We start from the raw sequence: 27,689 nt of genomic DNA, 5'->3' as shown, positions 1-27,689 counted from the left end.
AGAAAACATCCATCAACAAAATATGTTACAGAAGAACACGTCATGATTCTGGGACCATACCTGTCACGAATCGCCGCCGCGACATTTACATGTAACTAAATATATTGTTTCGGGGTAAGTACATTTATTCCTGAAATTGATAGCTCAGCTTACCCCATAATACGAATAATCTGCAATCTTTATTTTATAGTCATTCAATAATGTACCTTGAATGTCGACTTCTGCTTTGCAAGCACACCTGGCTATAACGTTCTATTACGGCTTTAAAACTTTTAAGATAAGAGATAGACTGTGGATGTTTGATAGGCATTATACTTAACATAAAACCGATAGAATTATAGAGGGACTATGATCCGATATGTGTGAAACCAATTGAGGATAATATCTCTTGCTGATGAGACGATTACCAAAGTGTATCCGCATACCATCGAATAGCGAAAAAACAAAAACTATTAAACATTCCTGACCGAAACTTGGTGAAAAAAAATCTGAGGAAATTTGTACAAAACATGGCTGGATTGTCCTTTAATGCTGGCTTGAAATGAGAAAAGATTGTTTATTCTTTTATTTTTAGTTGTATGTGTGTTTGTATGTTTGTATGTCCAGATTGTGCCGTATTTGTGTACGTCCAAATTGATACACCGGTTCTCGCCAACGCACCGAAGTTAAGCAACGTTGGGCTTGGCCAGTACAAGATGGGTGACCATTTGGAAAGGCGATACGCTGTATGTACCACGAGGTAAAATACCAGGTTGAGAAACTGGCGTGGTCTCTCGGGGGTAGCTGGTGCTCTCTTAAGCCCTGGTAGGCACCCCATCTAGTGATGGCGTCACAATAAAAAAAATACCTTTGATAGCCCTGGCGAAGCATCAAGTATTCAGCTACCGACAAGATATGTAGTGAGTTCAATTTCGGCTGCGGCCGCGCTGGATGAATGGATGGATGGATGTGCAGATAAAACTTCAAAACTACACAATAATCTCATACAAGGTTGGTTGTTTTTGTTTGTTTTTTTTAACCAACGTAATGCAGGAAAATAATATCTAAAATTTAAAAAAAAAAGATTCACATTTTGGAGTAGGGGGTTCAAATAATCATTTGTATTCTTGAATAATATTAAGAATTAAAAAAAGTTTTACTCTTACCAGCCCAGTCCGCCATTTTTTTTAAATTGAAAAACGTTAACTTCAGATATAATTTATCTTTTCTCATATTTTTACATTTCTCTACGAAAAAAACGGTTGAGTGAAACTATGTTTTAGTAGTAGTCTTAATTTATACTCAATTTTATTTAACGCTTTCAATAGCGCTCTTAAAACTTATACGTTTTATATTTAAAAAAAAAAACGGAATATCTCTTCTAGGTGTATGAGAAACTTAACCCTATTTAACATCTTCTATTTGTTCTTTTATGGTCCCGAGCAACGCCGCTAGTTAAACTAATAAATGTAATAATAAAACAAGGAAATTATATTCCATAAAGTTTGAAATAAACATACCCAGTCACAATATTCAGTTATCATAAATTGTGGTTCAACTTCCCGGCACACAGCCAATAGTTTGATAATGTTTGCATGATCCAAGCGGGCAAACATGTCCATTTCCTGTTTGAATTCAAAGTAAAGATGTTCATCCTTTGACAATAAGGATTTCACAACAACCAAACTTTCTTGTTCATTCTCACGAATATTTCGGGCTTGTGCCAAAAACACATCACCAAAAAGGCCTTTCCCTAAAAGAAAAGAAAAAAGAAAGGTTTGGCAATCAAAGACAATGTTATTCCAATAAGTACTGTAACATAAAAGAAAATTAATAACAACAGTAGAAACAATACTATTTCTTTTAATTGTCTTCAGTGTAAGTATCGGTCAAAGATAAAAGAAAACGCTTTGGCATTTTCAGCTGGTTGTAACAGAGCGCGGACCCGCGTATGGCAGCTGAATGTGCGACGGATCTGTAAAAATGTGCCCAAATTTTTAAGTGCTATTTGGTAAAAGAAATAAATATTTAAATTTCGAAATGTAACTATACTGCCATTCTTTTATAGGTGCTCTGTTGTTAGATTTAACACACATTGAGCTTCAAAGATAAAAACGATTGGTATACACAAAGAATGTAATATAAATGAAAAAACATATTTAACCAAGAAAAATGAGTGCATATATATATATATATATATATATATATATAGAGAGAGAGAGAGAGAGAGAGAGAGAGAGAGAGAGAGGCTCCTTCAATCTTTGACAGACTGTGGATATCCACGGAGAGGTGTCTGCGCGTGAAATTTTGTTACAGGAGGTGCGCAATATCCAACCTCACCTCTCCTAAGTCGAAATTGTTAAATACTAATGGTAAGTAAAACGTATATATAGGACGATTGGAATAAGCGGAGAGTGCATACAGCGCCTAGAATTCGGCATAATCGCGTTGACACACCTGTTCTCGTCAGATCACCGAAGTTAAGCAATGTTGAGCCTGGTTATTACCGGATGGGTGACCATTTGGGATATATATATATATATATATATATATATATATATATATATATATATATGTGTGTGTGTGTGTGTGTGTGTGTGTGTGTCACTGAGTAAATCTCAACTTGGTAAGATTTTCTTTATCCAAACCACATTTCTTTTTCCGGTTATTCAGCATATAAATATTTGAACCAGTATTGGCAATGGCATCTACCCAATATACTCTACTAGTAAATTTCGATCATTCCCTTTCTATACTATTTTTCATTCGTTCCTTCTTCTGCTGGCTTTTAATTGACACTGACTTATTTTAATTTGTGCCCTCTAATTTTTGTTACTCACTGTTTTTGCGTCACCTATTAAATTCGATATTACCTATTGTATGCATATACACATATTGTATGCATATACACATATTGTATATGCTTTCGTATGACTGGCTATGAAATATCGCACGTTATTTGCATCTTCATGTCTTATTTTCATAGATTAAAGTCCGTCGGAAATCTATCTGTACGTTTTTTTTTGTTTGTTTTTTTTTGTTTTTTATTGTTTTTTTTGGGGGGGGGTTCTAAGAGAAAGAATACTTCTTTTGCGGAGGAGTGGATTATTTATTTATACAAAAACATGCAAACTTAAATGAAACTTTGAAAAACATTTTCAAATTAAACAGATCAAAGGAAATGGAAATGCCAGAAGTTAACTCATCGGATAAAAATAAATTTATATACATTTTTTTTAATTCCATGTCTAATGCTGTTTTATTTTTTTTTTGTTTTTTTTGTTTTTGTTTTTTTTTTTTTTTGTAGTATGCTTTGTGTTGGAATAAAAGAAATCAGTTTACAATGTTTTCATTTAAACTGCCAGGTTAGACATTTTTTTTTTTTTTTTGATCAAATAAAATTTAAAAAATCTGTTTTCTCGTATTGAAGATGAAAGGGAAAACTACAACAATAACTTTGATGCCTGAAAAATAGCGGTTTTCATTTAAAAAAAAATATATTTACGTGAGTCGAAACTACGAATAGAAATCTGGTGAATAACTTCCGTTCGATCTTAAGAGACAATAGAAACCCACTGTGAAAGTAGCTGCGCGCGTGAATATAAAGCAAGGTTGCGCAATAACTAACCACATCTCTTTTTCATTATATTCCAGTGACAAGGGAGAGTCCACGATAACTTGGACCAATAAAGAGAAAAGCGAATAGCACATACAGCACCTGGCGTTCCCAAATGGTCACCCATTGTAGTACTGACCAGGTTAAACGTCGCTTAACTTCGTTGCTCTGATGTGTTGTATATATATATATATATATATATATATATATATATATATATAGAGAGAGAGAGAGAGAGAGAGAGAGAGAGAGAGAGATAAAGAAAAATTTCTCTACTCGCACAGCAGTAGTGGTTAAAAGCTTTGACTGTTGGTTGGGTGGTCGGGTTTCGATCCTGACTTGAGGTAGTTGCCTGTCTAGATGCACTGATGAGCTGTGATACAGCGAAACAGTACTGTATGTGGATGAGTATGTATATAGTTATATATATTTAAAATGTAAAATTTATTTGAAATTACATTGAATAGGGGATAATACTATAAAATTTAAAAAGCAGGTTCTGCGAACTATTATAAATTACTACTTTATTTCCTTGTGTTTGGGGTATATTATGATACCAGTCATTCCTTTTTTTTTTTTCGGAAATATAGTTTGTCTGCACCTCAACACATATGTGTGTGTGTGTGTGTGTGTGTGTGTGTGTGTGTGTGTGTGCTGCATACACCTATTTACATTAGATTACATAAAAACATCTCATGCAATTTACGTATCTTATATCAAGTATTAGTGTTTCTTTTAGTTCCTTTATCTCGAATAGAACTCGCAACATTTACGTATCATTCAATTCAGAATAACGCTAATACACATGGGAAATTCATAAAATAGAAGAATGTTATCGATTACGATGAAATTGTATTTGAAGAAAGCCGGAAAGTAGACTGATCGAAAAAAAAACAAAAAAACTTGAAAATATCAACAGTGAAAATCGTCAAAAGTATAAAGAAGATCTCTTTTTCTACACTAGAGTTACCACTTATCAAGTCCTGAAGCCACTCGAGGATAAGGATTATTGAATGCTAGGTCGTCGGTAAGACACCGTAATGATCAATAGTGGTGAAAATTGGGTAGAATTTGATTATTTAGAAGTAAGGTTCAACAAGACTTGTTTAAAATTGGATTTGAAAATGACCACGTTGTAATCAGCTGGAAGGCAGCACCACGGTATAAAGTTCCATGAGCGGGCAGTTTTAGGAAAGAACCATTGTTCATGGAATTTTCGTTTAGTTTTATGCGCATATAAAGAACATAAAAAATTGTTGGCTAGAAAGGTGTTTGTTTAGTTAGAAACATGTGTGCAAAATAATTATTTAAGTATCTGAATAGCATATTGTTCCTATTTACTTTGCAAAATAATTATTTAAGTATCTGAATAGCATATTGTTCCTATTTACTTTGCAAAATAATTATTTAAGTATCTGAATAGCATATTGTTCCTATTTACTTTGCAAAATAATTATTTAAGTATCTGAATAGCATATTGTTCCTATTTACTTTGCAAAATAATTATTTAAGTATCTGAATAGCATATTGTTCCTATTTACTTTGCAAAATAATTATTTAAGTATCTGAATAGCATATTGTTCCTATTTACTTTGCCAAATCATTATTTAAGTATCTGAATAGCATATTGTTCCTATTTACTTTGCAAAATAATTATTTAAGTATCTGAATAGCATATTGTTCCTATTTACTTTGCAAAATAATTATTTAAGTATCTGAATAGCATATTGTTCCTATTTACTTTGCAAAATAATTATTTAAGTATCTGAATAGCATATTGTTCCTATTTACTTTGCAAAATAATTATTTAAGTATCTGAATAGCATATTGTTCCTATTTACTTTGCAAAATAATTATTTAAGTATCTGAATAGCATATTGTTCCTATTTACTTTGCAAAATAATTATTTAAGTATCTGAATAGCATATTGTTCCTATTTACTTTGCAAAATAATTATTTAAGTATCTGAATAGCATATTGTTCCTATTTACTTTGCAAAATAATTATTTAAGTATCTGAATAGCATATTGTTCCTATTTACTTTGCAAAATAATTATTTAAGTATCTGAATAGCATATTGTTCCTATTTACTTTGCAAAATAATTATTTAAGTATCTGAATAGCATATTGTTCCTATTTACTTTGCAAAATAATTATTTAAGTATCTGAATAGCATATTGTTCCTATTTACTTTGCAAAATAATTATTTAAGTATCTGAATAGCATATTGTTCCTATTTACTTTGCAAAATAATTATTTAAGTATCTGAATAGCATATTGTTCCTATTTACTTTGCAAAATAATTATTTAAGTATCTGAATAGCATATTGTTCCTATTTACTTTGCAAAATAATTATTTAAGTATCTGAATAGCATATTGTTCCTATTTACTTTGCAAAATCATTATTTAAGTATCTGAATAGCATATTGTTCCTATTTACTTTGCAAAATAATTATTTAAGTATCTGAATAGCATATTGTTCCTATTTACTTTGCAAAATAATTATTTAAGTATCTGAATAGCATATTGTTCCTATTTACTTTGCAAAATAATTATTTAAGTATCTGAATAGCATATTGTTCCTATTTACTTTGCAAAATAATTATTTAAGTATCTGAATAGCATATTGTTCCTATTTACTTTGCAAAATAATTATTTAAGTATCTGAATAGCATATTGTTCCTATTTACTTTGCAAAATAATTATTTAAGTATCTGAATAGCATATTGTTCCTATTTACTTTGCAAAATAATTATTTAAGTATCTGAATAGCATATTGTTCCTATTTACTTTGCAAAATAATTATTTAAGTATCTGAATAGCATATTGTTCCTATTTACTTTGCCAAATCATTATTTAAGTATCTGAATAGCATATTGTTCCTATTTACTTTGCAAAATAATTATTTAAGTATCTGAATAGCATATTGTTCCTATTTACTTTGCAAAATAATTATTTAAGTATCTGAATAGCATATTGTTCCTATTTACTTTGCAAAATAATTATTTAAGTATCTGAATAGCATATTGTTCCTATTTACTTTGCAAAATAATTATTTAAGTATCTGAATAGCATATTGTTCCTATTTACTTTGCAAAATAATTATTTAAGTATCTGAATAGCATATTGTTCCTATTTACTTTGCAAAATAATTATTTAAGTATCTGAATAGCATATTGTTCCTATTTACTTTGCCAAATCATTATTTAAGTATCTGAATAGCATATTGTTCCTATTTACTTTGCAAAATAATTATTTAAGTATCTGAATAGCATATTGTTCCTATTTACTTTGCAAAATCATTATTTAAGTATCTGAATAGCATATTGTTCCTATTTACTTTGCAAAATAATTATTTAAGTATCTGAATAGCATATTGTTCCTATTTACTTTGCAAAATAATTATTTAAGTATCTGAATAGCATATTGTTCCTATTTACTTTGCAAAATAATTATTTAAGTATCTGAATAGCATATTGTTCCTATTTACTTTGCAAAATAATTATTTAAGTATCTGAATAGCATATTGTTCCTATTTACTTTGCAAAATAATTATTTAAGTATCTGAATAGCATATTGTTCCTATTTACTTTGCAAAATAATTATTTAAGTATCTGAATAGCATATTGTTCCTATTTACTTTGCAAAATAATTATTTAAGTATCTGAATAGCATATTGTTCCTATTTACTTTGCAAAATAATTATTTAAGTATCTGAATAGCATATTGTTCCTATTTACTTTGCAAAATAATTATTTAAGTATCTGAATAGCATATTGTTCCTATTTACTTTGCAAAATAATTATTTAAGTATCTGAATAGCATATTGTTCCTATTTACTTTGCAAAATAATTATTTAAGGATCTGAATAGCATATTGTTCCTATTTACTTTGCAAAATAATTATTTAAGTATCTGAATAGCATATTGTTCCTATTTACTTTGCAAAATAATTATTTAAGTATCTGAATAGCATATTGTTCCTATTTACTTTGCAAAATAATTATTTAAGTATCTGAATAGCATATTGTTCCTATTTACTTTGCCTCCGCACGAGGACAGAGTTAGACACTAGGTTATTTTTCAATGTGGATAAAAGGAAGAAAAATAAAAATTATTTCGGTCGTGAAGGATTTCTCCTCCACAAACCGAGAACAAAAAAATGAAGTGTAGCATCAGAACAGATACTACACTTTAATAATTACCAGAATGTCAGTTTATTAAAGAAGAGCCTTGCAAAAAAAAAAAAAAATTACGCTTTGTCATTCTTACCGAGGACGTAGAGTGTTCGCAAATTCTGTCTTGGGTAATGATATCTGTCGTAGCTGTCACGGCGGCTGCGCGAGTGGTAGGAATGCGATGAGTGCGATAGATGTGAGGAGCTCATGCCGGACGCGTGTGATCGGTTGTCACTGTCGCTCTTGAAATGTGTCCCCGATTCTCTGCCCGACTCACGATCTCGGTCATTAACCAACAGTTCATGCTGTTCTCTCGCCATGTCGCCGTTGTCTCCTTTGGCATCTGCACAAAAAAAGAAAACAGAATAATTAATGCCTATTGCAAAATAAATCTTTGTTTTATATTCAAACTACCCTGGGTGCCCGGCGTTTCCCGGGTGTTTGGAGTAAAAAAAAAAAGTGGTAGTAGGCAAGCAGGTTCGAACCCGTACCGCGAAGGAGGAAAAGAACGTGAAAACAAAACGTGACGTCTTTGCTGTTGCACTCATCGCTAAACCGGAAGTAGCGAAGGTTTAAATTAAGGCTAGTCAATTGAAAAGAGAGGATGGCTTTCGGAAATATCGGCGAAAAAAAAAACGACTCTCACTGTAGAAAAGTTCCCAGTAGAGGGTGAGGGACTCAATGTTTTTGGCCAATTTTTCGATATTTGTCGTCCGAAGGGTCAAGCTTCAAAACGAATACTAATCTTGTGAAAATCCCACGCCTCTGTAAAAAGTTTTAGGCAGACATACATACATACATACATACATACATACATACATACATACATACATTTCAACAGACAAGTGAGATTTATATTATAGATGCTTCTATATTTGTATTTACGGCGGTTGTTCCAAAAGTAAAACCTCCTATTTTTTAACTCCAAAAGTTAAAAAGCTTATAACGATGTAAATGATACCATTTAAACGAGCGACATTCTTTTGTTCAAGAATTTGGTTTTCTACATAGTCATCACCATTCTCAATTCCCGTTTGCCATGAATTCAATGACTCATCTGACATGGGTTGCTTTCATATTAGTCTTACGCCGTCAATATCTGCAAAAGAGTGATTAAACTTTCAGGTCATGAATGCATAAGTTCAGTCATCATAACAATTCAATTTGCAATCGTCTCTGATTCATTCGGTCGAAAAAATAGGAGGCGTTTCTTTTTGAACATCCTTCGTATATCATCAGTTTTCTTGTCAAAGGTTCAGACTCGAAACTTAATGTCGTATCCAGAAACGCATTGTATCACAATCACAAATGAATGTCTTTTCCTTTCAATATCCAAAATGGTTTACACATCATGTGCATCTGGGTTTGATTTTTCTATTTGATCGGATTGTGGGTATGTTTACAATTCCTACAGAAGAAGATTCGAAATTTAGTTTAAACCTGTCCCCTTCTCGGTCCCCCCTCGCCAAACTTTCATGAATAACACTCGTCTATCTGAAACCACTATCAATAATTCCCTCAAATCTTTATCTGTGCCTAAACCTACACATAGATTCCATGAACAAAGCTTCTTTCTTAGAATTGCACGCCTGTGGAACTCTCTTCCATTTGCCTACTTTCCAGCTGACTACAATATGGTTGTCTTCAAGTCGAACGTAAACAAGTTGTTGATCAGCCGTTCCCCCTATGTAATCCAATTTACCAAATATTCACTACTAAGGATTACTACGACAATGTCCCATTGACCATTGTACATTCATTACGTGACCTTTGAGCATTGATGAGTGATGGCTCCCTTGTAAAAAAAAAATTCAAGAAGCATAATTGTTGTTTTGTTTTTTTTATTATTATTTTTTTAAATAGATAACTAACGGGTTACATAGACACAGAATTCTTATTTTATTAACGTAACCTGCCTGAATAAAAAATTCTATTTGTAAATTCTCACCCTGTCTGCTGCTTCACGTAACTGTATTCATTCGCAGAAATTGAAATGTATTGTAAACAGATATTTCGCTACTCAACTCCCCACATAGTGCGCCTGTAGATCGGGTGTCAAATAGCAGACCCTTACGCTCAAGTGGCAATACGCTTTGTTTGGAGTGAAGAAGAAGAAGAAGAAGAAGAAGAAGAAGAAGAAGAAGAAGAAGAAATGCGCGCGTTTACATAAGGATATGAAAATGCACATTAAGCAGTGTACTAAAAAAGAACAGAAATTGATGACCATTGTGTATTCAAATTGCTACACAAATGTTTCTTTATTCGTATTGATTAGATTCAACATAACAAATGCTGATTGGTGCATTGATTTTATTGGAGTTAACAAAACAAACGTTGATTGGTGCATCGGTTTTATTGGATTCAACAAAACAAACGCTGATTGGTGCACCGGTTTGTTCATGGTTGAGCAGTGTTTGTTTATTAACTTGATGAAGATCACTGAACACATGAAAACATATTTTTTTCTCTTTTTCCTCCTTCGTCTATCACAAATTAATGCTTCGATTCACTTTCTTTCTGCCCCCCCACCCATTTTATTACACCCTAATTATTTCTGCCTTCACGTAATTTATGTAATTTGATGTGTAGTTATTTTCAGAATACTACAACCTGTTATTTAGTTTCATGTTTAAGCTTAAACGATTTTCAGTCGCCATCTTGTTTTTTTTTTTAAGTTTCTCTTCTGAATTCTCCATTTTTTTTTCGTTCTTTTCATTTCGTTGTTTTCTATTTTGTCTTTCTGAATCTTTGTTTGCCATTTGTCAAATATTTTTTCAGCTTTTGCCCGTCTTTTATAAGCCTTTCCATATTTTCTCTCTTTTTTCCACCATTTGACATTTTATTTCTTTTCATTTTTTGCTTGTGATTTTGAGATTTCTTATACATATTTTTATTATTATTATTATTATTATTATTATTATTATTATTATTATTATTACTATTACTATTATTATTATTATTATTATTATTATTATTATTATTGGCGCGAAATCTGCCAATATCGACTCTCAACACATTTGTATTAACGTATTCGACCTCTTCAACATTTTCAATTCCTCTTTTGTTGCCTTGCTGAAGGGAGAATTAACGTTTATGCATATGCAAACACAGACATGCATAAATACACATGCACACACATCTGCAAGCTAATCAATGTATAGACAAAGTCCATAATTAGATATCTATTCAATGAAAGTTGGTTTGCCATTTGTATGTATTTTTCTTTTTAATAGCTTTCGAAGGAATGAGTTTTAAGTATTTGCCCAAGTATTTTTATCCAAATACTACTTTTTAGTAACGAGCCGCTAAATATCACGGTTAAACGCTACTTGACGATAGGTGTTAAGGAGATTGATATATAGTCAATTTAATGGTGTAGGTTCTTGGCCTTCGGGGCAAGATCAAAGTGTAGGACGTCCCCCAATATGAAAGGGTGAATGCGGTATTATGGTGAAAGAAGATACTAGCTGGGAGAAACTTTTGACTTTGTTTAGTTCTGGAGTGACAAGGATGACCAACGACCCCCAAAATCCCCCCTTTTGAGTTGGCCATGTGCCTAAGTTTTTTGTTCATCGTTGATTTTTACTGTATTTTTTTAACATGAATAAAAGATTTAATATCTCAAAGTGTAGTATCTGTTCCGACAGATACTGCAAGCAAAGACCAGATGTGGGGGCAACTCCACATATAAGACCTTGGTCAATGTAGGGGCAACCCTTCATACCAATTGTCACTATCCAGCTCCCCTACTCCCCGGGGAGTTGGTCCCCATTTCCCCTTCACTCCTCACTTTAAAAATCGGCCTTGTGCCTAATTTGCTCGGTGGGGGAGCAAATAAATACCATCTGTTCTTCAGATGCTGCACTTCTATTTCTTGTTCTATTTCGGTGGAGGAGAAATCCTTCACGACTGAGACAATTTTTATTTTTGTACCTTTTCTCCACGTTAAAAAACGACCCTGGTGTCTAACTCTGTCCCGTGGGGAGGCATAATAAATAGGTACAATGAATATATTAGATTTTGTAACATATTACAAACGAGAAAACGTTACAGCCCATTAACTAACTTAGAATGCCAAATTAATAGTTGAATAAGGTTAAATGTGTGCTCATTCTTACATGTAATACTAATCCATCTTAATCTCTGTGCATTAAATAGATACCGTAATACTTAGTTCGCTGCACCTTATCATAACAAAGCCATAAAATATTTAAGGGAAATCAGCTGAGTAGTTTTCGCGGAAAACTTTTAGAATAAATGTAGTATTATGATGACTAATTCCTATCAATTCCTATCAATCCCTATTAATTCCTATTAATCCCTTACTGTACATCAGACGGATACCATAATACTTAGTTTGTTGCACCGTATAATATCAATGCATACAAACTTGCAACCAGATTGGTCACGGTACTTTCCGAGAAGTGGAGCGCAGAGACAGACCAATTAATAATGATCTATGTAATTATAAAAATCAAATGATCTTGTAACGGGTGTTTAAACCCAACATCCGGTTTACAACTTCCGGTAGCGCATAATCAACGCAACCATAAAACGTATTGTTTTACTGTGTACGTTTTCAGCATCCCAATTTTTTTCGCGTTTGAATTAAAAAATATATCAAAATTTGAATTTAACTTTAAGTATTATGGTATCTGGGTACTTAATGACAAGTGTGGACCCTGCGCAAACATTGGTCTATTTAGCCATGAAAAACTTTTTCAGTCTCCCCGCCCATTTTGTTTTAAAGCCAGAAAAAATGCCAAATTGATGTTAAACTCCAAATTAATCGAGCATGTTTACTGTTTTGACTTTTTTATTGGAGTAAATTTCATTTATATTTTTATTTTGTGTTTGTTTTTATTTTATTTTATTTCATTTTTAATTTATTTTTATTTTATTTCATTTTAAATTTAGTTTTATTTTAATTCATTTTAAATTTAGTTTTATTTTATTTCATTCTAAATTTATTTTTATTTTATTTTCTCTACTAAATATTTCTTTTGTACATTTATAAACAAAAATGCTTACGCAACTATTTCAGTGGACAAAAGGACTTTGATTCTTCCCATAATTTCCTCAAAGAATGAAAATACTTGCATCTACGATGCAATGTAGTGTTTGTCATCAGGAGATGCCTCTCATAAGGTATCGTGACACAAAGATTTTTCGGTGCAAAATTCATAAGAGTCGGAAGACATCCAGTAAAAAAGGATCTTTTGTTAGAAAACTCAAAGTTATCTTTACAAAAATTTATAAAACGTGTGTATGTCTGGTCTAGACAAATCACTGGTGTTGTCGCTGCTTATCTATGCGAATTAAATGCGACTGCCATTTATCCATTTGACATTTGTCTTTGGCTTTTAAAAAAAAATTGGTGGGGGGGCTGAAAAAATGTTTCATGGCTAAATAGACTAATGTTTGCGCAGGGTCCATACTCGTCATCAAGTGCCGGTGTCTGTTCAATGCATATTTACCTATGAGTATGGAAAACCACTTATAATTCAATGGCTGTAAGTTTTTTTGTTTTCTTTTCTCAAAAATGAACAATCATAAACAGAACGACTCATAGAAACCTATCTATATTCTTTTTTCATTTTAATATACTTTCATAGAAATGTTTCTGTTATGTCACAAAAAAATATTTTCTTTACGTCACAAGTGTCAGGCTCATACATTAATTTCATAGCTAATATAACATACTGACCCAACGGGTCACGGATAGTCTAGTATAATATAGATTTAAATGCTTAATAGAATATACAATATTATATTACTTATATGGATGGCTTATACCTAGTACGTTTTGGCGGATTTTAAGACGATTGTTAAAGTCTGCGGGGAAGTAGTATAGTGCTTACGTGGACCATGGATAAGAAATGTACGGGGAAAAAATCTCCACTCCTGAAAAATTCACTTGACGGATGGCACACGGGGAAAGAAAAAATATTTTTTCAGTTGCGCATTAGGACGGAACGTGTTTCACATGTTAGGTTGTTGTCTGTGGATGTTTTACAAGGTAGTATCAGGGGTTAGTGTTCAGTCGAGCATATTGCATGAAAATAATGAAGAGTATAGAATTACTAGCAACATATATTTGAGAAGGAGGATACAGAGAATAAAAGCCATCATCTCTAACTAGATTGCGAGATACATTTTGTAATTTGTCAAGGTAAGAAAAGAAATCGGCAGCTTTACATATGTAGCTGTAGGACTCCATCTTAGGAGTATAGAATGTGCATTAGGGACGCCATTTTTTTTTTTTTTTTTCAATAATCTTAGCAACTCATTGAATATGTGTCTTCCATTTTATATCTGGATTGAAAGTCAGTTCTAGCCGTTTATCAACACAATTAACTTTTGGTTGGTTGTTTTTGTTTTATTGCATAGCAACCCTTTTCCGGTTATTTAATGCCGAATTCAGTGATTTTGAAGAAAATTTTTAATAAAATATATTTGTTTTTCATTTGTTTGTTTTTTGGGGGAAGGTGTTTGTTTTTCAAGTCTATTTCTATTTAACTCATAGTTGGGACTCTAACAGGTACTACCACTCTGGATCAGAGTGGACCTGGGAGCAATGGGAATTAAAGGGTGGTTCCACACTTCCCAAAGCCCGCAATCTGGGACCTCACCATTGGATATAGTTTAAGGTCATATCCAGGACATAATTAACTTTTGGCGAGAGAAAGCTATTTATTACTACTGTACAACAAAAAGATATGAGCGTTAGTGGTGAAAGTAAGAGAAGTTCATTTTAGAGCTATTAAAAGTAACAAGCCACTATTTTCTCATTGCACCACTTACACTTATCTTAGAAAAGAGGGAACAAGCAAGAACTTGATCACCAACTCTCTTCGAGGTGTAGCCATAGACAGTTATCCAAGTAAATGTTAGGAAATGGTCTCAGAATAGGCTTTGCAAAATTATTTCTAGCGTTTGCGCATGTTTATCCATGAGAAGTTAACAGACGCTGTGCATACATTAATACTTTTACCATATTTATCTAAAAATTTTCTCACGTTTAATTCCGAAAATCTAACAGAAATTTAATCAATGGCTGAATGCTGTTCTCCTTTTTTTCCACATTCAATATTAAAGTCATAGTGGATTATTTTTCCGATATGTTGCACAAGATTAACAACATATCGCAGTCAAGTGGGAGAAAGCCATTTCAGAAATGGCTTAGTCAGTTTGCTTTGGTGCCGAGGGAAACCACCGGAAGTTGGTAGATTTTTCATCGAATATACAGTGTAGAACGATTAAATTGTCGCCCTAAAGGAAACAACACTACACCTTTATTTTAAAACTTTTATTGAAAAAAATCAATTCTGGTAACTTGATTATGTAGTAGAGCTGACATCTATTCCGTGTAGCCGCGTTCAGTCTTAATCATCTTTTCGATACGAGTCCGGATCTGAAAGCATTACTTTCCCACAAGCCCTGGCTGGAGCTCGGCGAATACTCGGCGGATGGCGGCGATTAGATGGAGTACTAATGCTACATATGGAAAGCTGTCGATTAGGTGTAGTGGGAGGTTAGTTCTTTGTGTTCTCGACGTACGGCCAAAAGAAGTAGTCCAGTGGATTCATGTCGGAGGAGGAGGGGGGCAGTGAGAGAAGGGTACAAAGTCGTAGCACTCCTTCTGAAGCCAACCCTGCGCCTCTTTCGACTTGTAAACCAGTGCCGAGTTCTACTGCCACACTCAGGCTCTGCCAGCAGCGACCTGATTGCACCAGGGGATCATCACACACTTCCACACATTCACTTGCACATTGGTAATGATTTTCAAACCTACCTCGAAGATGTGAGGTGGCATGATGTGAGCCTCACTTGAAACCACATTAAAGACCGGAAACCTTATTCTTATCACCCTAAGCACGCCCCTGTTACTCCTGGCAGTCCAGCCATGCATTTTGAGACTGGTGACAATGGTCCTGTTGTAATAATACCTGGATCAGTAGAGAGCATGTTGTACACTGACTCATCTCCGATCTTGCCCGTTGAACATTATGCCACTTTCATACATGATAGAAGGCTCCTATCGCTCTTGGGATTTTTACACAATTGGTCAACTAGTAGGTGGTTTAACAAAAAAAAAAGCAAACAGGTTTTCATTAAAATGAAATGGAATCATGCCGTCTTTTCCAGGGCGACAATTTTATCTAAATTTTATCTGTATTTTTTAAATAAGGCCAATCATTGGAACTATATAAGCCACAAAATTGTTGGGAAAAATGAACATAAATCAATAGAGAAACATTATTACATGTTTAAAAACATTATTTCGTGGGTTTAATTTGAAAATTTAGTAAACCAGATAGTGTTATATAATCTTTTATTAAATGATTAAAATTATTTTTCCGATAGGTTGTACAAGACTAGCAAAATCTCTCTCTCACACACACACACACACACACATACACACACACACACACATACACATACACATACACACACATACACATAAACAAAATTATTTTATATAATGATTTTAATTAAAGTTTAAGATGCAAAATCAATATCATGGTTAAAGCACATTATTCAGAGAAGACTTTGTGTCGTTTTTTTTTTTTTTTTCTCTTCATTTTTTGTTGATATTATCCATGAGGGGTCATCCCTTGGGGAATGAACAGGTATTCGTCCGATATTAATGACGGCTGTTGCCAAGTCTGAAGTCGAAGTGTGTCTGCGTGGTTGTCGCGAGTATTTAATAGATGAACTTGGTCATATCTTTGAAAGTAGTATTTCGTAAGTTTACTTTGAACATTTAGAACACTGAATAATGTTATATAACTTTTTTATTATGCGTTGAAAATCATTTTTTCTGGTACTTAACACGCAGAATTCTCACTAACAAAAATAATTATATACTTCTCAATATTGGGTTTTGCTATCAACGTCAAAAAGCACCCAAATGCCTGGTTTCGTGGTTATGCGTCATAAAATCCACTACTTTTTCACAATTACATAAAAAACGCCCTATTATAATTTATTTTTTTAGATAAGCCAAATCGCCATAAACTCTTAGAAGCTAAGTGCATTCCGATAACGAAAAAAATGTTTTCTGGTCTTCTTTTTTTATGTTGTTTTCGTTTTCATTTAAAATTTTAATTTTACTGAAGCCGCCATTTTGGTTAATTTGCTTAACTACGATATTCATATAAACACCAATCATTTATTTATCTCTTAAGATATTTATATCCTTCGGCGACGGGATGATCTAACACAAGGGTCAGAAAGTAAGATTTGAAAAGCCAGCGCCCTAGAGCAAGAGCACTCTAGTCTACAAAAGAAATGCCTGGACAGCCCTGTCGACATTTCCTGGTAGACGTGCCGTAGGCGATTAGCAACAAACTAACCCATTAACAAATACAGAAAAAAAAACCTTGGGTTTTTCTTTTTAAAACTGCACAAGACTAGCAACATATTGCAGTCACCTGGGAGAAAGACATTTCAGAAATGCCGAGGACCCCCCCCCCGAAGTTTGTAACGTACGCGGTAAATGGAATTGACTTTGCAGATTGTTATATGGATAACTAGCAGGGAAATCCACCGTTGCCCGAGATTGAATGAGGATCAACGAATGTTTCATAGATACAATACTTTATTGATATCGGAATCGGTGAAATTGCCCCTTTTTTTTCAAATCAAATCGATTGATTGCCTGCACCAGCCGGGAACTCATCGCAATGCATCGGGAGGAAAGTTCACATGCCTCCTCCTAGTGAGTTAGTCAACAGTATATTTTAGTCTACAGTGCACATATATAAAGTAGTAATATATCATAGTCTACGTTGCATATATAAAGTAAAGGTATTCTTGACTTTATAAAATTATTTTATATAATGGTTTGAATTCAAGTTTAAGATGCAAAAGTGCAATTGCATTCATATCAACAGCGGTTCAAAAATATTTCAATTGCATTCATTTCAACAGCGCTCCTTTCTTATCAAAGACCCTGCTTTTTATTTTATATACCGATCCCTTCTGCTTGTGCGTTGATAAAACTTCTCAAATGCATTTGTGACGTATAAGACTGTATAAGAGCGTCAACTTTAGTCAAAATTTAGTCAAACTTTAGTCAATTTAGTCAAATTTAGTCCAAACTTTTAGTTCAATTTAGTCAATTTAGTCAAAACTTTTGTTCAATTTAGTCAAAATTTAGTCAAACTTTAATCAAAATTTAGATTGTATAAGAGTGTCAACGTTAGTCAAAATTGAACAGTTAATATTTTAATCGGATGTTTTATATTATCGACTTTCGATAGTCATTGGAGGTATTTCGATGCAAAACCTATCTAAAAATACTCCCAGATACATAAAATGTGTAATTTCTGTGAAAGCCGTTACGGAGTCTATAAGAAACTCACTCACTATATATATATCTCTCTCTTTCTCTCTCTCTCTCTCTCTCTCTCTCTCTCTCTCTATTTCTCTCTGTTTCACTCTCTCTCTCACACACAGACACACACACAAACACAAAGTGATTTTATATATAAGTAGAAAGAATTGAGGAGAAAGTAAGTGCTTTAATATTCATGTATACACAAGTAATTTGTTTATATCTTAATAAGTAAGGATGTTTATGGTTATTTACTTGGTGCAAATGCTTTCCGGTTTCGTCTTTGCATAAGCAGACGATAACTGCAGAAGGCCGTCAGTCCAATGACCAGCGCGAGGTAGGCACCAGCGCTGCACACGGCAATGATCACCGTCTTCATCATGTTGAAGTTATCTTCCTGCTTAATGCTTTTTTCATACTCGGCGGCACCTGCAATGAGAGATATAAAAAAGAAAGTTGCTTTTTAAGAAAACACGCAAAAAAAAACGAATCTTTATTTTGATAAAAAAGAGGTTAATGTTAAACTGCATTTAAGTTAATAACAAACACGTGAAAAGCAAAAAAAAAAAAAAAAAATAGGAGGGGACGACACGATGTGATGTGTATTCATTTCAAAAGAAGACGAGGGAGATGCCTGCTACATTCGGTGCCGTGTTTGTCTAAGACGCTTATCAGTTGTGTGTTTATTCGAAAGAAGAAAAGAAAAAGCAATATAAACAATCTAGAATTTCAAGAACAGCGAGATGTCTTATTGTTTAAACGCTATGAAGTTATAATACGTCGGACGAGAACAAAAACCAAATACAAAACATTAATTCATTTAAGAACATCCAATTATTAAGAGATTTATTTTTCTTATTCAAAATTAAATCTGAAAATCCTAGTGTTAACGAAATTCTATAGTGAAGCCATTTGACGAGAAACAATTACTGCGTCGCAAATGTTGCGATAAGATCTTTTTTTTTCGTGAAACTCAATTCATAATTGCTTATATATATAAAAAAACGCATCAAATAATTACCAATTTCACTGTGCAATTTGTTTCTTTGAACCTAAATTATTATATTTTCTTTGCTTTTTTGTTGTGTTTTATGTTGTTCTTTTTTTGTTTTTGTTTTACTCACTTTCAATTCAAGCAAGGCTTATCACCACTTGGTGGTAAGGAGTTACTAATTGGGACCATGACTAAGTAAGTCGGTTAACGTAATATTTGAACTTCTGCATACCAGTACAGTCAGTAAAGCAGGTAGCAGGAAGGGAATTCCGATGTCTAGCTATTCAAAAGAAAGAAGCTATAAGTGTAGAAAGCTTTCTTGCATTTAAGGACCTGAACATTGAAGGGGTGTGATTTTGTTGCTAAGCGAGTTTGTCGAGAATATGTACGTTTGATGGGGACACAAGTGCAATCAGTTCATCAGAGCACATTCCATTAAAATACTTGTAAAACAGGCAATGGGATGCAACATTACGGCGATAAGATAAGGGTTAGAGACAAAGCAGGACCTATTAGATTGGAGACTCTTTTGGGACCTTATCCAAGAGGGAGAGACTAGTTGTAGATGCACCAGCCCAGATGTGGCAACAATAGTCCATGCATTGGCGAATGGTTGCCTTGTAGAGGTACAGGATACTCTCAGGTGTAATTAATCTTTTAGTAGGATAGAGGTGACCCACCTCTCTTGCAGCAGCCTTTGTAACGTCCTCAATGTATTTGTTCCAGTCTATATTTTCTGTGGATGTTAAGCCGAGTAGTTTGAAGGAACAATTCTCGAGTAGGGAGTTATTTGTCATGAATATTGGTCGTTGGAGAGGCTTCTTGTAACAAATTGTTTAAGGAGAGCAGCTTAATCTTACTAGCATTAAATTTTACAAACGATTTACAGCCCCATTCCACTACGGGTTAGGGGTCATTTTCTAAGGATTCAGCCATTATCTTAGATTTGCGTACATCCGTTCTTCCCTTGTGCATGTTATAGAACGCTGTATCATCAGCAAATGTACCCATCTCGGACACAATATTATCAGGGAGGTCGTTAATGAATATCAGGAATAATAATGGTGTATGGTATTTTATTCACTATTATTAAATGGGCGAGATTTGAATGAGATTTGAACGTGATTTGAACATGATACTTCGCTCATGCATTTCACTGCTACACAAATATATCGTCGCTTCGCACGTTATCTACCAGGTTGGTGAAAAAATTTTGTCAGTTTATAGAAGGGCCATTTTAAACTATTGTAATTTATTTGATGTATATTGTCATTGCTTATCGCCATAATTAATTTATAACTTTTTCTTTCAGATTATTTAAGCGTCATTCATATTTTCCTGCAAGATTCTCGCCCAGGTTGACCCCTAAACGGCATACTTTAGTCAACAGAAATGAAGTCATCTTCCATCATGATAATGCTCTTTCTCATACAACATTGCTGATCAAAAATCTTCTAGGAGAATATGGTTAGGGAAACTTTCCCAGTCTTCTCCTTCCAAACTAGTTCCCTGAAATTAGCACTTATTTCGAGGATTACAAAAGAGAGAAAATGGTCGTTATTAAAAAGTAAAAAAATTCAAAAATACAGGTTTTCATTGGTGCGATGGAATTTGAATTCCGCAAAAATTTTAAAGATTTAAACAAGTAAAGCATGCATGGTCCCCCGTGATGGCACAGTGAACGACGCTTCAGAAAAAATGACTAAGTTCAGCATCCCCCCCCCATCCTCATTTAACCCTAAAAGTCCTCAGGGGACGTCAAATCCTAGTGAAAATGAACAAACGGTGCAGTTTTAGGCTGTAACATATGTTCATTTGAATTCTGCAACATGCAAAAAAATAAATAAATAAGTCCATCATTTGCCCCCCCCCATTTAGCCACAAAAGTCTCCAAGGGCTTAATATATTTAAATTTGAATTCAGGACCATGCAAAATGTCTGAATAAATGTACACAGGAAAAATTTTGGACAAATATAGTAAAACTTTTGGGAAAATATGGTAAAAATTTTGGACAAATATGGTAAAAATTTTGGACAAATATGGTAAAATAGTCCCAAAAATGAAATGTTTTTATTAGTCCTAAAAGAGCCCCTAGGGCACACCCAAGAATTATCGCGACGTAGAGACAAAAAAAATTATATAGCAATCAGTTAGTTACAACTTTTCAGAAAGTTTTATAAATTTTTTTTTTTAATAAGCACAAAGTGTCAATTTTAGCCATTTTAACCCAAAAGACATCCTTAAGGGGGCAACCGGAGTTTGCCCGGAAAATCCGTTCCGTTACTTTTTTACTCATATCATGCTTAATGTTTGTGCAAAATTTCAAAAAATTCCAAGGCGTAAAAAATGCGGACAGACAAACGGACGAACGGACAAGGATAAATTTACAGGTCCACGCTCCTTTTGTCAGGAGACAAAAAAATGTCAGATTATCATTTTTTTTTTTTTTAAACTTATTAGTCATTTTCTTCGATGTATATTCTCTTCTTGTTCACCCTTTAATTCTCATTCTTTGTTTGGAGTTTATTGATGTTACGACTGTGAAGAAATTAATTGCATCCAGACTTTGTTGCTTTACTCATAAACTTTCGTTGCATTTTGACATGCGTGTGGGATTATTGAATTACATAAATACTAATAGAAAGAAAACGAATCATGGACATGAAAGAAATCCGCATCCTTTAAGTTGCTTTTATTTAAATTTCTGAGGGATAATAATTGCAATGCCAGACAAAAGATATTTAATTATAATATAGATGAATGAAAACTATTACTTACTTGCAACTTCTAAGTAGGCTTCATGCCTTTGAAATCCGGCTGAGTTATTAGCTGTGCAGCCATATCTTCCTTTATCTTCCATGAACACCCGGTTAATAACGAGAGTTCCGTTTCCAAGAATCTGCAGTAAAAAAAGACAAATGTGCATATTAGCACAGGATGCATTGTTTACCGATTCTAATAATGTTGGTATGGGTTTTATATGTTTGTTTTATACAATACTAACCCGACGGCTACTCGGCATTGCCATGGGCAAAATTTTATATATTTCTGGTAAAACTTCGATCATTTTCTTTATCGATATCCGTCTTTACTATCGTTCTCTCCTTCCTATTCCGCCGTTTTCCCTTTCTTCTCTCCACTCTTTTTTTTTCCTGCTTCGCACAACGCATTCCACTCTCTGGATATGCACGAATATATACTCCTTTAAATTAAATTAAGTTGGTTGGTTGGTTTTGTTTTACGGCATATCAATCCTTTTCAGGTTATTTTATGCCGAATCCAGTGATTTTGAATAACAATTTTTTAATAGAGTATATTTGTTTGTTTGTTGTTTTTTTAAGTCGGTTTCTATTCAACCCTTAGTTGGGACCCTAACAGGTACTACCAGTCCGGGTCAGAGTGGACCTGGGAGCAATGGCAATTAAAGGGTGGCTCCACACTCCCCAAAGCCCGCAAGCTGGGGCCTCATCATTGGATATAGTTTAAGGTCATATCCAGGACCAAATTAAGTTAAGCATATGTATATTTTTATACATTGTATTATGGATTGTATTTCGATTATAATAATGGTTGAATCGGTTTGACATGCCTGTTTTATACAGGGCTACTCGACATTGTCTGACAAAAATATTACACATTTCTATTAAAAGTTCTGTCTCTTCGTCTCTCCATCTATCTATCTATCTATCTATCTATCTATCTATCTGTCTGTCTGTCTGTTTCTTAGTCTTTCTCTCTTTCTCCACTTTCTATATTTTCTCCTTTCTCTCTTTCCCCTCTACGTCTGCAGCACCCAGTCAATTCTTTCTATTGGGCATACACACAAACGATTCTCCTTTATATATAGTTAGATAATTGTGTATATTTTTATATATGTTTGTCTATAGGATTCACTTATAAACTAAAGCGACTAACATGAGTTTCTAACATATCTGCTAGGCGCAAGTGATTGTAATGTGTGTTATATTTAGTTTAATTTAGTTTCATAAAAATGGACAAAGAGCAAGTAGAAGCACTTCGTAATATTCAGTCTTGTTTTTCTAAAATTTTAAAAATAAATATTAACATTAATTAATTATTCTCCAGATTTCAATTGTTTTTTGTATAATTTTAAAGGTTTTTATAATCGCATAATATGGGAACAACCTCCCATTAGAAGTACCAATTAAATAAGTTTTTTTTTTTATTTCTTCTCAAAACCCCTTAAACTTAAGGGTTTTGGGGTGAGATTTTCGAGAATAAAAAATATTTAATGGCTTTGGATCAAAATTTGAATAAGGATTCTAGACATTATGTTAAGTATGAATATATCTTATTTTACTCTTTGCAAGGAAGTATAAACTTGACGCAAAACTGTTCTCTTCTATGAATTAATGTGACATGTGATGTTCCGGATAATTTATTATGATATAAAGAGCATTTATCTATCATGAGCATGTGCGTATTATTCGTTCTTTGACTCAAACAAAAGCAGATTGCCTCAGGGGTTCGTTTATCAATTATGTTCCTATTTACAATGCTTCCCCACGGGACAAAGTTAGACATCAGGGTCGTTTTTTAACGTGAAGAAAAGGAACAATAATAAAAATTGTCTTAGTTGTAAAGAATTTCTCCTACACTGACAGAGAACAAGAAATTGAAGTGTAGCACCTGAAGAACAGATACTGCACTTTGATCTTGGCTCGAAGACGTTATCATTTATGTTATAAATCGAAATAACTTTGATATTTTTATATCAAGAAATTACTTCTCTTATGCCGACTCATCTCTCAATGTGTGTATAGAGAGAAAGAAATTGGGCTTGGTCAGACTATAGAAGGGGTTGGAAAAAAGAATAGGAAAACGGGAATAGAAAACAAAGAAAGAGAGAGACTGACGGATAGAGAGAGATTAGTAAATAGAAGATTTTTGGCCCGAATAGCCTTATCGTCCTAAATGAATCGTTCTAGACTCGTCGGAATTCCACAATTGCATTATTTCTTGTCATTTAATTATACTTCCCCAAATTTATCAAGACATGGTCGTCTTCAATTTTTATCTCAATAAATACTTGTCATCAATCAAACGCACAATTAAGGCAACTTCTATTATTCATTTAAAATCCTCTCATAATATTCTACATCATTTAACTGACAATATTCGAAACCTTATCCTCGTGCCGCTTCTTACCTAGATTAATGAGTATTTATTAATAGAATCAAATAGTAAATTTAAAAAAAAAAACGCGTGATCGTGACTCATTGATAATTCATCCAATCAAAAATCTTACCTCAAATCTGTTGACATCCCAAGAATTCACTTCATTATTTTTATCCCACCATACCGTTGGTTTCGGGTCTCCAATGGCAACGCAATGCAACATGGTTCGATGTCCTTCGTACGCTGTCGTGTTTCTTGGTAAAACTTGAAATTTGGGACGTTCTGAAAAAATATAATCTATATATTAATACCGTAGTATTTTTGTCGTATGTACGTATGTACATACGTACGTACGTGTGTCACGGTGTCCAGATTATAAATTATTCGATCGAGAGATCCTATTTATTAAAAAGGAGGATGGACGGTAATAACTATGGCTATGACAACGGCATATTCTTTTGACTCTCGAGTATATATTCGACACAGTTAGACACAGTTAATCAACCGAGAACCACGTCACTCTATATAAAAGCATATAAGATATCAACGGATACACACGCAAGAGTCAAAACAAAGTAAAGAATATGCTGTTTTCATAGCCCTAGTGATTACTACAACGACTATAAAATTAGTACATAGATACGCTAATTTAATGTTCTTAGTCTGTTTGCACCTTCTATTATCCTTTTTAATAAATAACATCTCTCGATGACGCAATGTAAAAAATAAATAAATAAAAATGTTGTCCCTTGGGTCCGTAGGTGAAACTAAAATATACCTTCTTGGTCTTTTGACTTGGATCTGACTTGTCTAAAGATGGTATAATTATATCATAGAATTTCGTCCATACAATGGGAATATTAATAGACACCTATAAGGATATTGGAGATAAATCATAATAAGCAGATATATTCTGACCCTACATTAACCAGATTAATTAGATACATGCTTTTATAGTTTTAACAAAAGGGCTACAATAATATCGCTGGGTCTTCATTCACGCCGAACGTCAACTGAATGCTCAGCAGCAATATATTACATATGAAAGATGAAGCTATGGAATTTTAGTGTGAATTAAGACAAAAATAATCATGAACTACACAGATTCAAAGTAATTGAATTTTGATTTGTTATTAAAACACTTTTCGACTTTCTCGTTCGAGTTTGTCGAAACGTTAACAGTTAAGCAAGGATTACACAATCACTAAAGTACCACTGAATCGACATTGCTATCATCAGTCATAAGAACTCTAGAACGACTGAAGATGATACCTAAAAAAGTAGAGCTTCTCTTCTAACTAAACTAATTGCACAACCAAGGGTTTAACGTCTAGTCTATCCTACTATTTGATACGTGGCTGCAAGATGATAAGTGTGCTGCAATATTATAGAACAATCAAGTTCCTAAGGTTATCAACATGTTACATTTGTAAACAATATACACTTAGAAGAGTAATTTATCTTGCCTTTGGTAACATTTTTTAGGGGAGGGGGTAAGATAATCAAACTTTACCTTTTTAAGGAATTAGGATTTGTGTGTAAAGTTTATTTCTATCAGCAGTTATGTTCATTAGATTGTTAGATGAAAGTACAGAACAGTTACTTATGTCCCCACGTTCCGCGTGTTAAATATGCGTTTTTAGTCGCATGCAAGCGACTCTATGTCACTCCGTCGGTTGGTCGGTCGGTCGGTCGGTTGGTCGGTCTGTCCGTAACACTTTTGTGCTTGGCCTTTTTTGGCTAAGACCAAAGGTTTGTTGTTAATAGATGCTGTTCTTAGCTTTTTAAGTTTTTCTTGGCCTTTTAGCCCACAGAGTTGAAGATTTTGGCCACAAGGTCCTGTCGAATCGGCATCAGGTTGTTATCGGCGAGTTGGTTGAACCGGAACAGAACTACGCTGTGAAGGGGAGATCGATTCAGAACAACTTGCACCTGATCCGCACGATCCTAGAGGGGGGAAAAGATGACGACGCGGAAGCCGCGCTAATCAACTTAGATCAGTCCAAAGCTTTCGATAGAGTCGACCATCGTTTCTTGGCATCTGTCTCAGAGGCCGCCGGTTTTTAACCGGACTTCTGCAAGAGGATCTCCGTGATGTATCGACAGCCCACAGCCGTCGTGCAAGTCAACGGAAAGCGCTCAAAACCCTTTGTTATCTCTCGGTCGGTTCGTCAGTGTTGTCCACTGTCGCCCCTGCTCTATGTCTTGGCTTTGGAGCCCCCGCCCCGCAAGCTGAGACGTGGGGAGACAAATTCGGCCCTGTGCGGAATTGCAATACCCAGTGGCTCAGCCGCCAAGGTATCCGCGTTCGCCGATGATGTCATGGTCTTTGTGTCGAGCTTCAGAGACATCGAGATTGTGTCGTAGGCGCTCGCTCAGTACGAAAGAATTACAGGGACCAAGATAAACCGCAGCAAGTCGGTAGGACTGCAGTTGGGTGCCTGGAGTGGCAACGCCAGCCTCCCGGCGCCCTTCAGCTGGACGGATGGCCCGGTTCGGATCCTCAGCGTGTGGTTCGGACTGGGTCTCCAGCTTGACAAAAATTGGTTGGAGGTATGGTCAAAGGTGGAGGCTGCAGTCAATTCGTGGCTTCCTAGGAAACTTTCCTTAAAGGGTGGAGCTGAGGTGTGCGGCACTCACATCTTTTCTCTCATCCTTTACCGACTGGCCGTACTTCCCCTGCTTGCACAACACCTAACAGCTCTCGTCGAACTCTTGTCCTCACTTCTTTGGGACAGAGGAAGACACTGGGTGAGCAGACAGGTCTGTATTCAAGGTCCGTGTGAGGGAGGCTTGGGAATGTCGGACTTGAAGTGTCATCGAGACACTGAGAGGCTGGCCTTCCTGAACCACTATATGCAAGATGACCAGCCGTGGCACCCCATGGTTACTGCCGCCTTCCCCGACCTCGTTCTCGACACTTCTATCGAGAGCCGTCGCAGGCTGCAAGGAGAATCTGCCTACATGAAAGAGTTCCAAGCCGCGCTAAAATGACTACCAAGGTCCAGCGACCTTGTGACTGCTACCCTTAGGGAACTCCACAGGGATCTAGTGAAGGGGGCCGCCGACGACCCGCTATGTGCACGTTTGGGTTGGCAGCAGAGTGAGATCTGCTCCGCGTGGAGCTGGGCGCCAGGTTCAAGTCATCTGAACAATTCGGAGTTCTGTCTGACCTGGCGATTGGCCCGAAATGCACTTCCATTCAACAACATACAATGTAATTTCGGGTTTTTGGAGTCACCTGATTGTCCCCGTTGTGGGACAACGGCCGTAGAAACTCTTTCTTCGATTACCGGTAACTCGACCTGTATTGGTCGTATGTCAGCGAAGTGACGGCTCGCATCGATCCTGGGCGTCCTCACCCAATTACCGTATCAAATGTCGTGGACAATGTGAGGCCGTCGTGGGACCGGGAAAGACAAATGGTCTACGTTACGATC

The 27,689-nt window shown here is 34.7% G+C and overlaps 1 protein-coding gene across 2 annotated transcripts in view; it reads right to left on the bottom strand.

Annotated features, from left to right (window-relative positions):
* LOC145248938 (inactive tyrosine-protein kinase 7-like) overlaps window positions 1–27,689 on the bottom strand; it is a 306,146-nt gene that overhangs the window by 3,979 nt on the left and 274,478 nt on the right. For both annotated transcript variants that reach the window (XM_080110733.1, XM_080110732.1), the window contains 5 exons: window positions 24,380–24,531; window positions 21,889–22,009; window positions 18,371–18,544; window positions 7,868–8,116; window positions 1,500–1,732 (listed from right to left, as the gene is read on the bottom strand). In XM_080110733.1, the coding sequence (XP_079966859.1) occupies window positions 1,500–1,732; window positions 7,868–8,116; window positions 18,371–18,544; window positions 21,889–22,009; window positions 24,380–24,531 (929 nt within the window). The remainder of the gene's footprint in view (window positions 1–1,499; window positions 1,733–7,867; window positions 8,117–18,370; window positions 18,545–21,888; window positions 22,010–24,379; window positions 24,532–27,689) is intronic.

This window comes from Euprymna scolopes, chromosome 27 (genome assembly GCF_053919585.1).
Source record: "Euprymna scolopes isolate OS-2025 chromosome 27, ASM5391958v1, whole genome shotgun sequence".
NCBI classification, from domain to species: Eukaryota; Metazoa; Mollusca; class Cephalopoda; order Sepiida; family Sepiolidae; genus Euprymna; species Euprymna scolopes.
The sequence above is the reverse complement of the archived record's forward strand: the minus strand, read 5'-3'. Positions and strand labels throughout refer to the sequence as shown.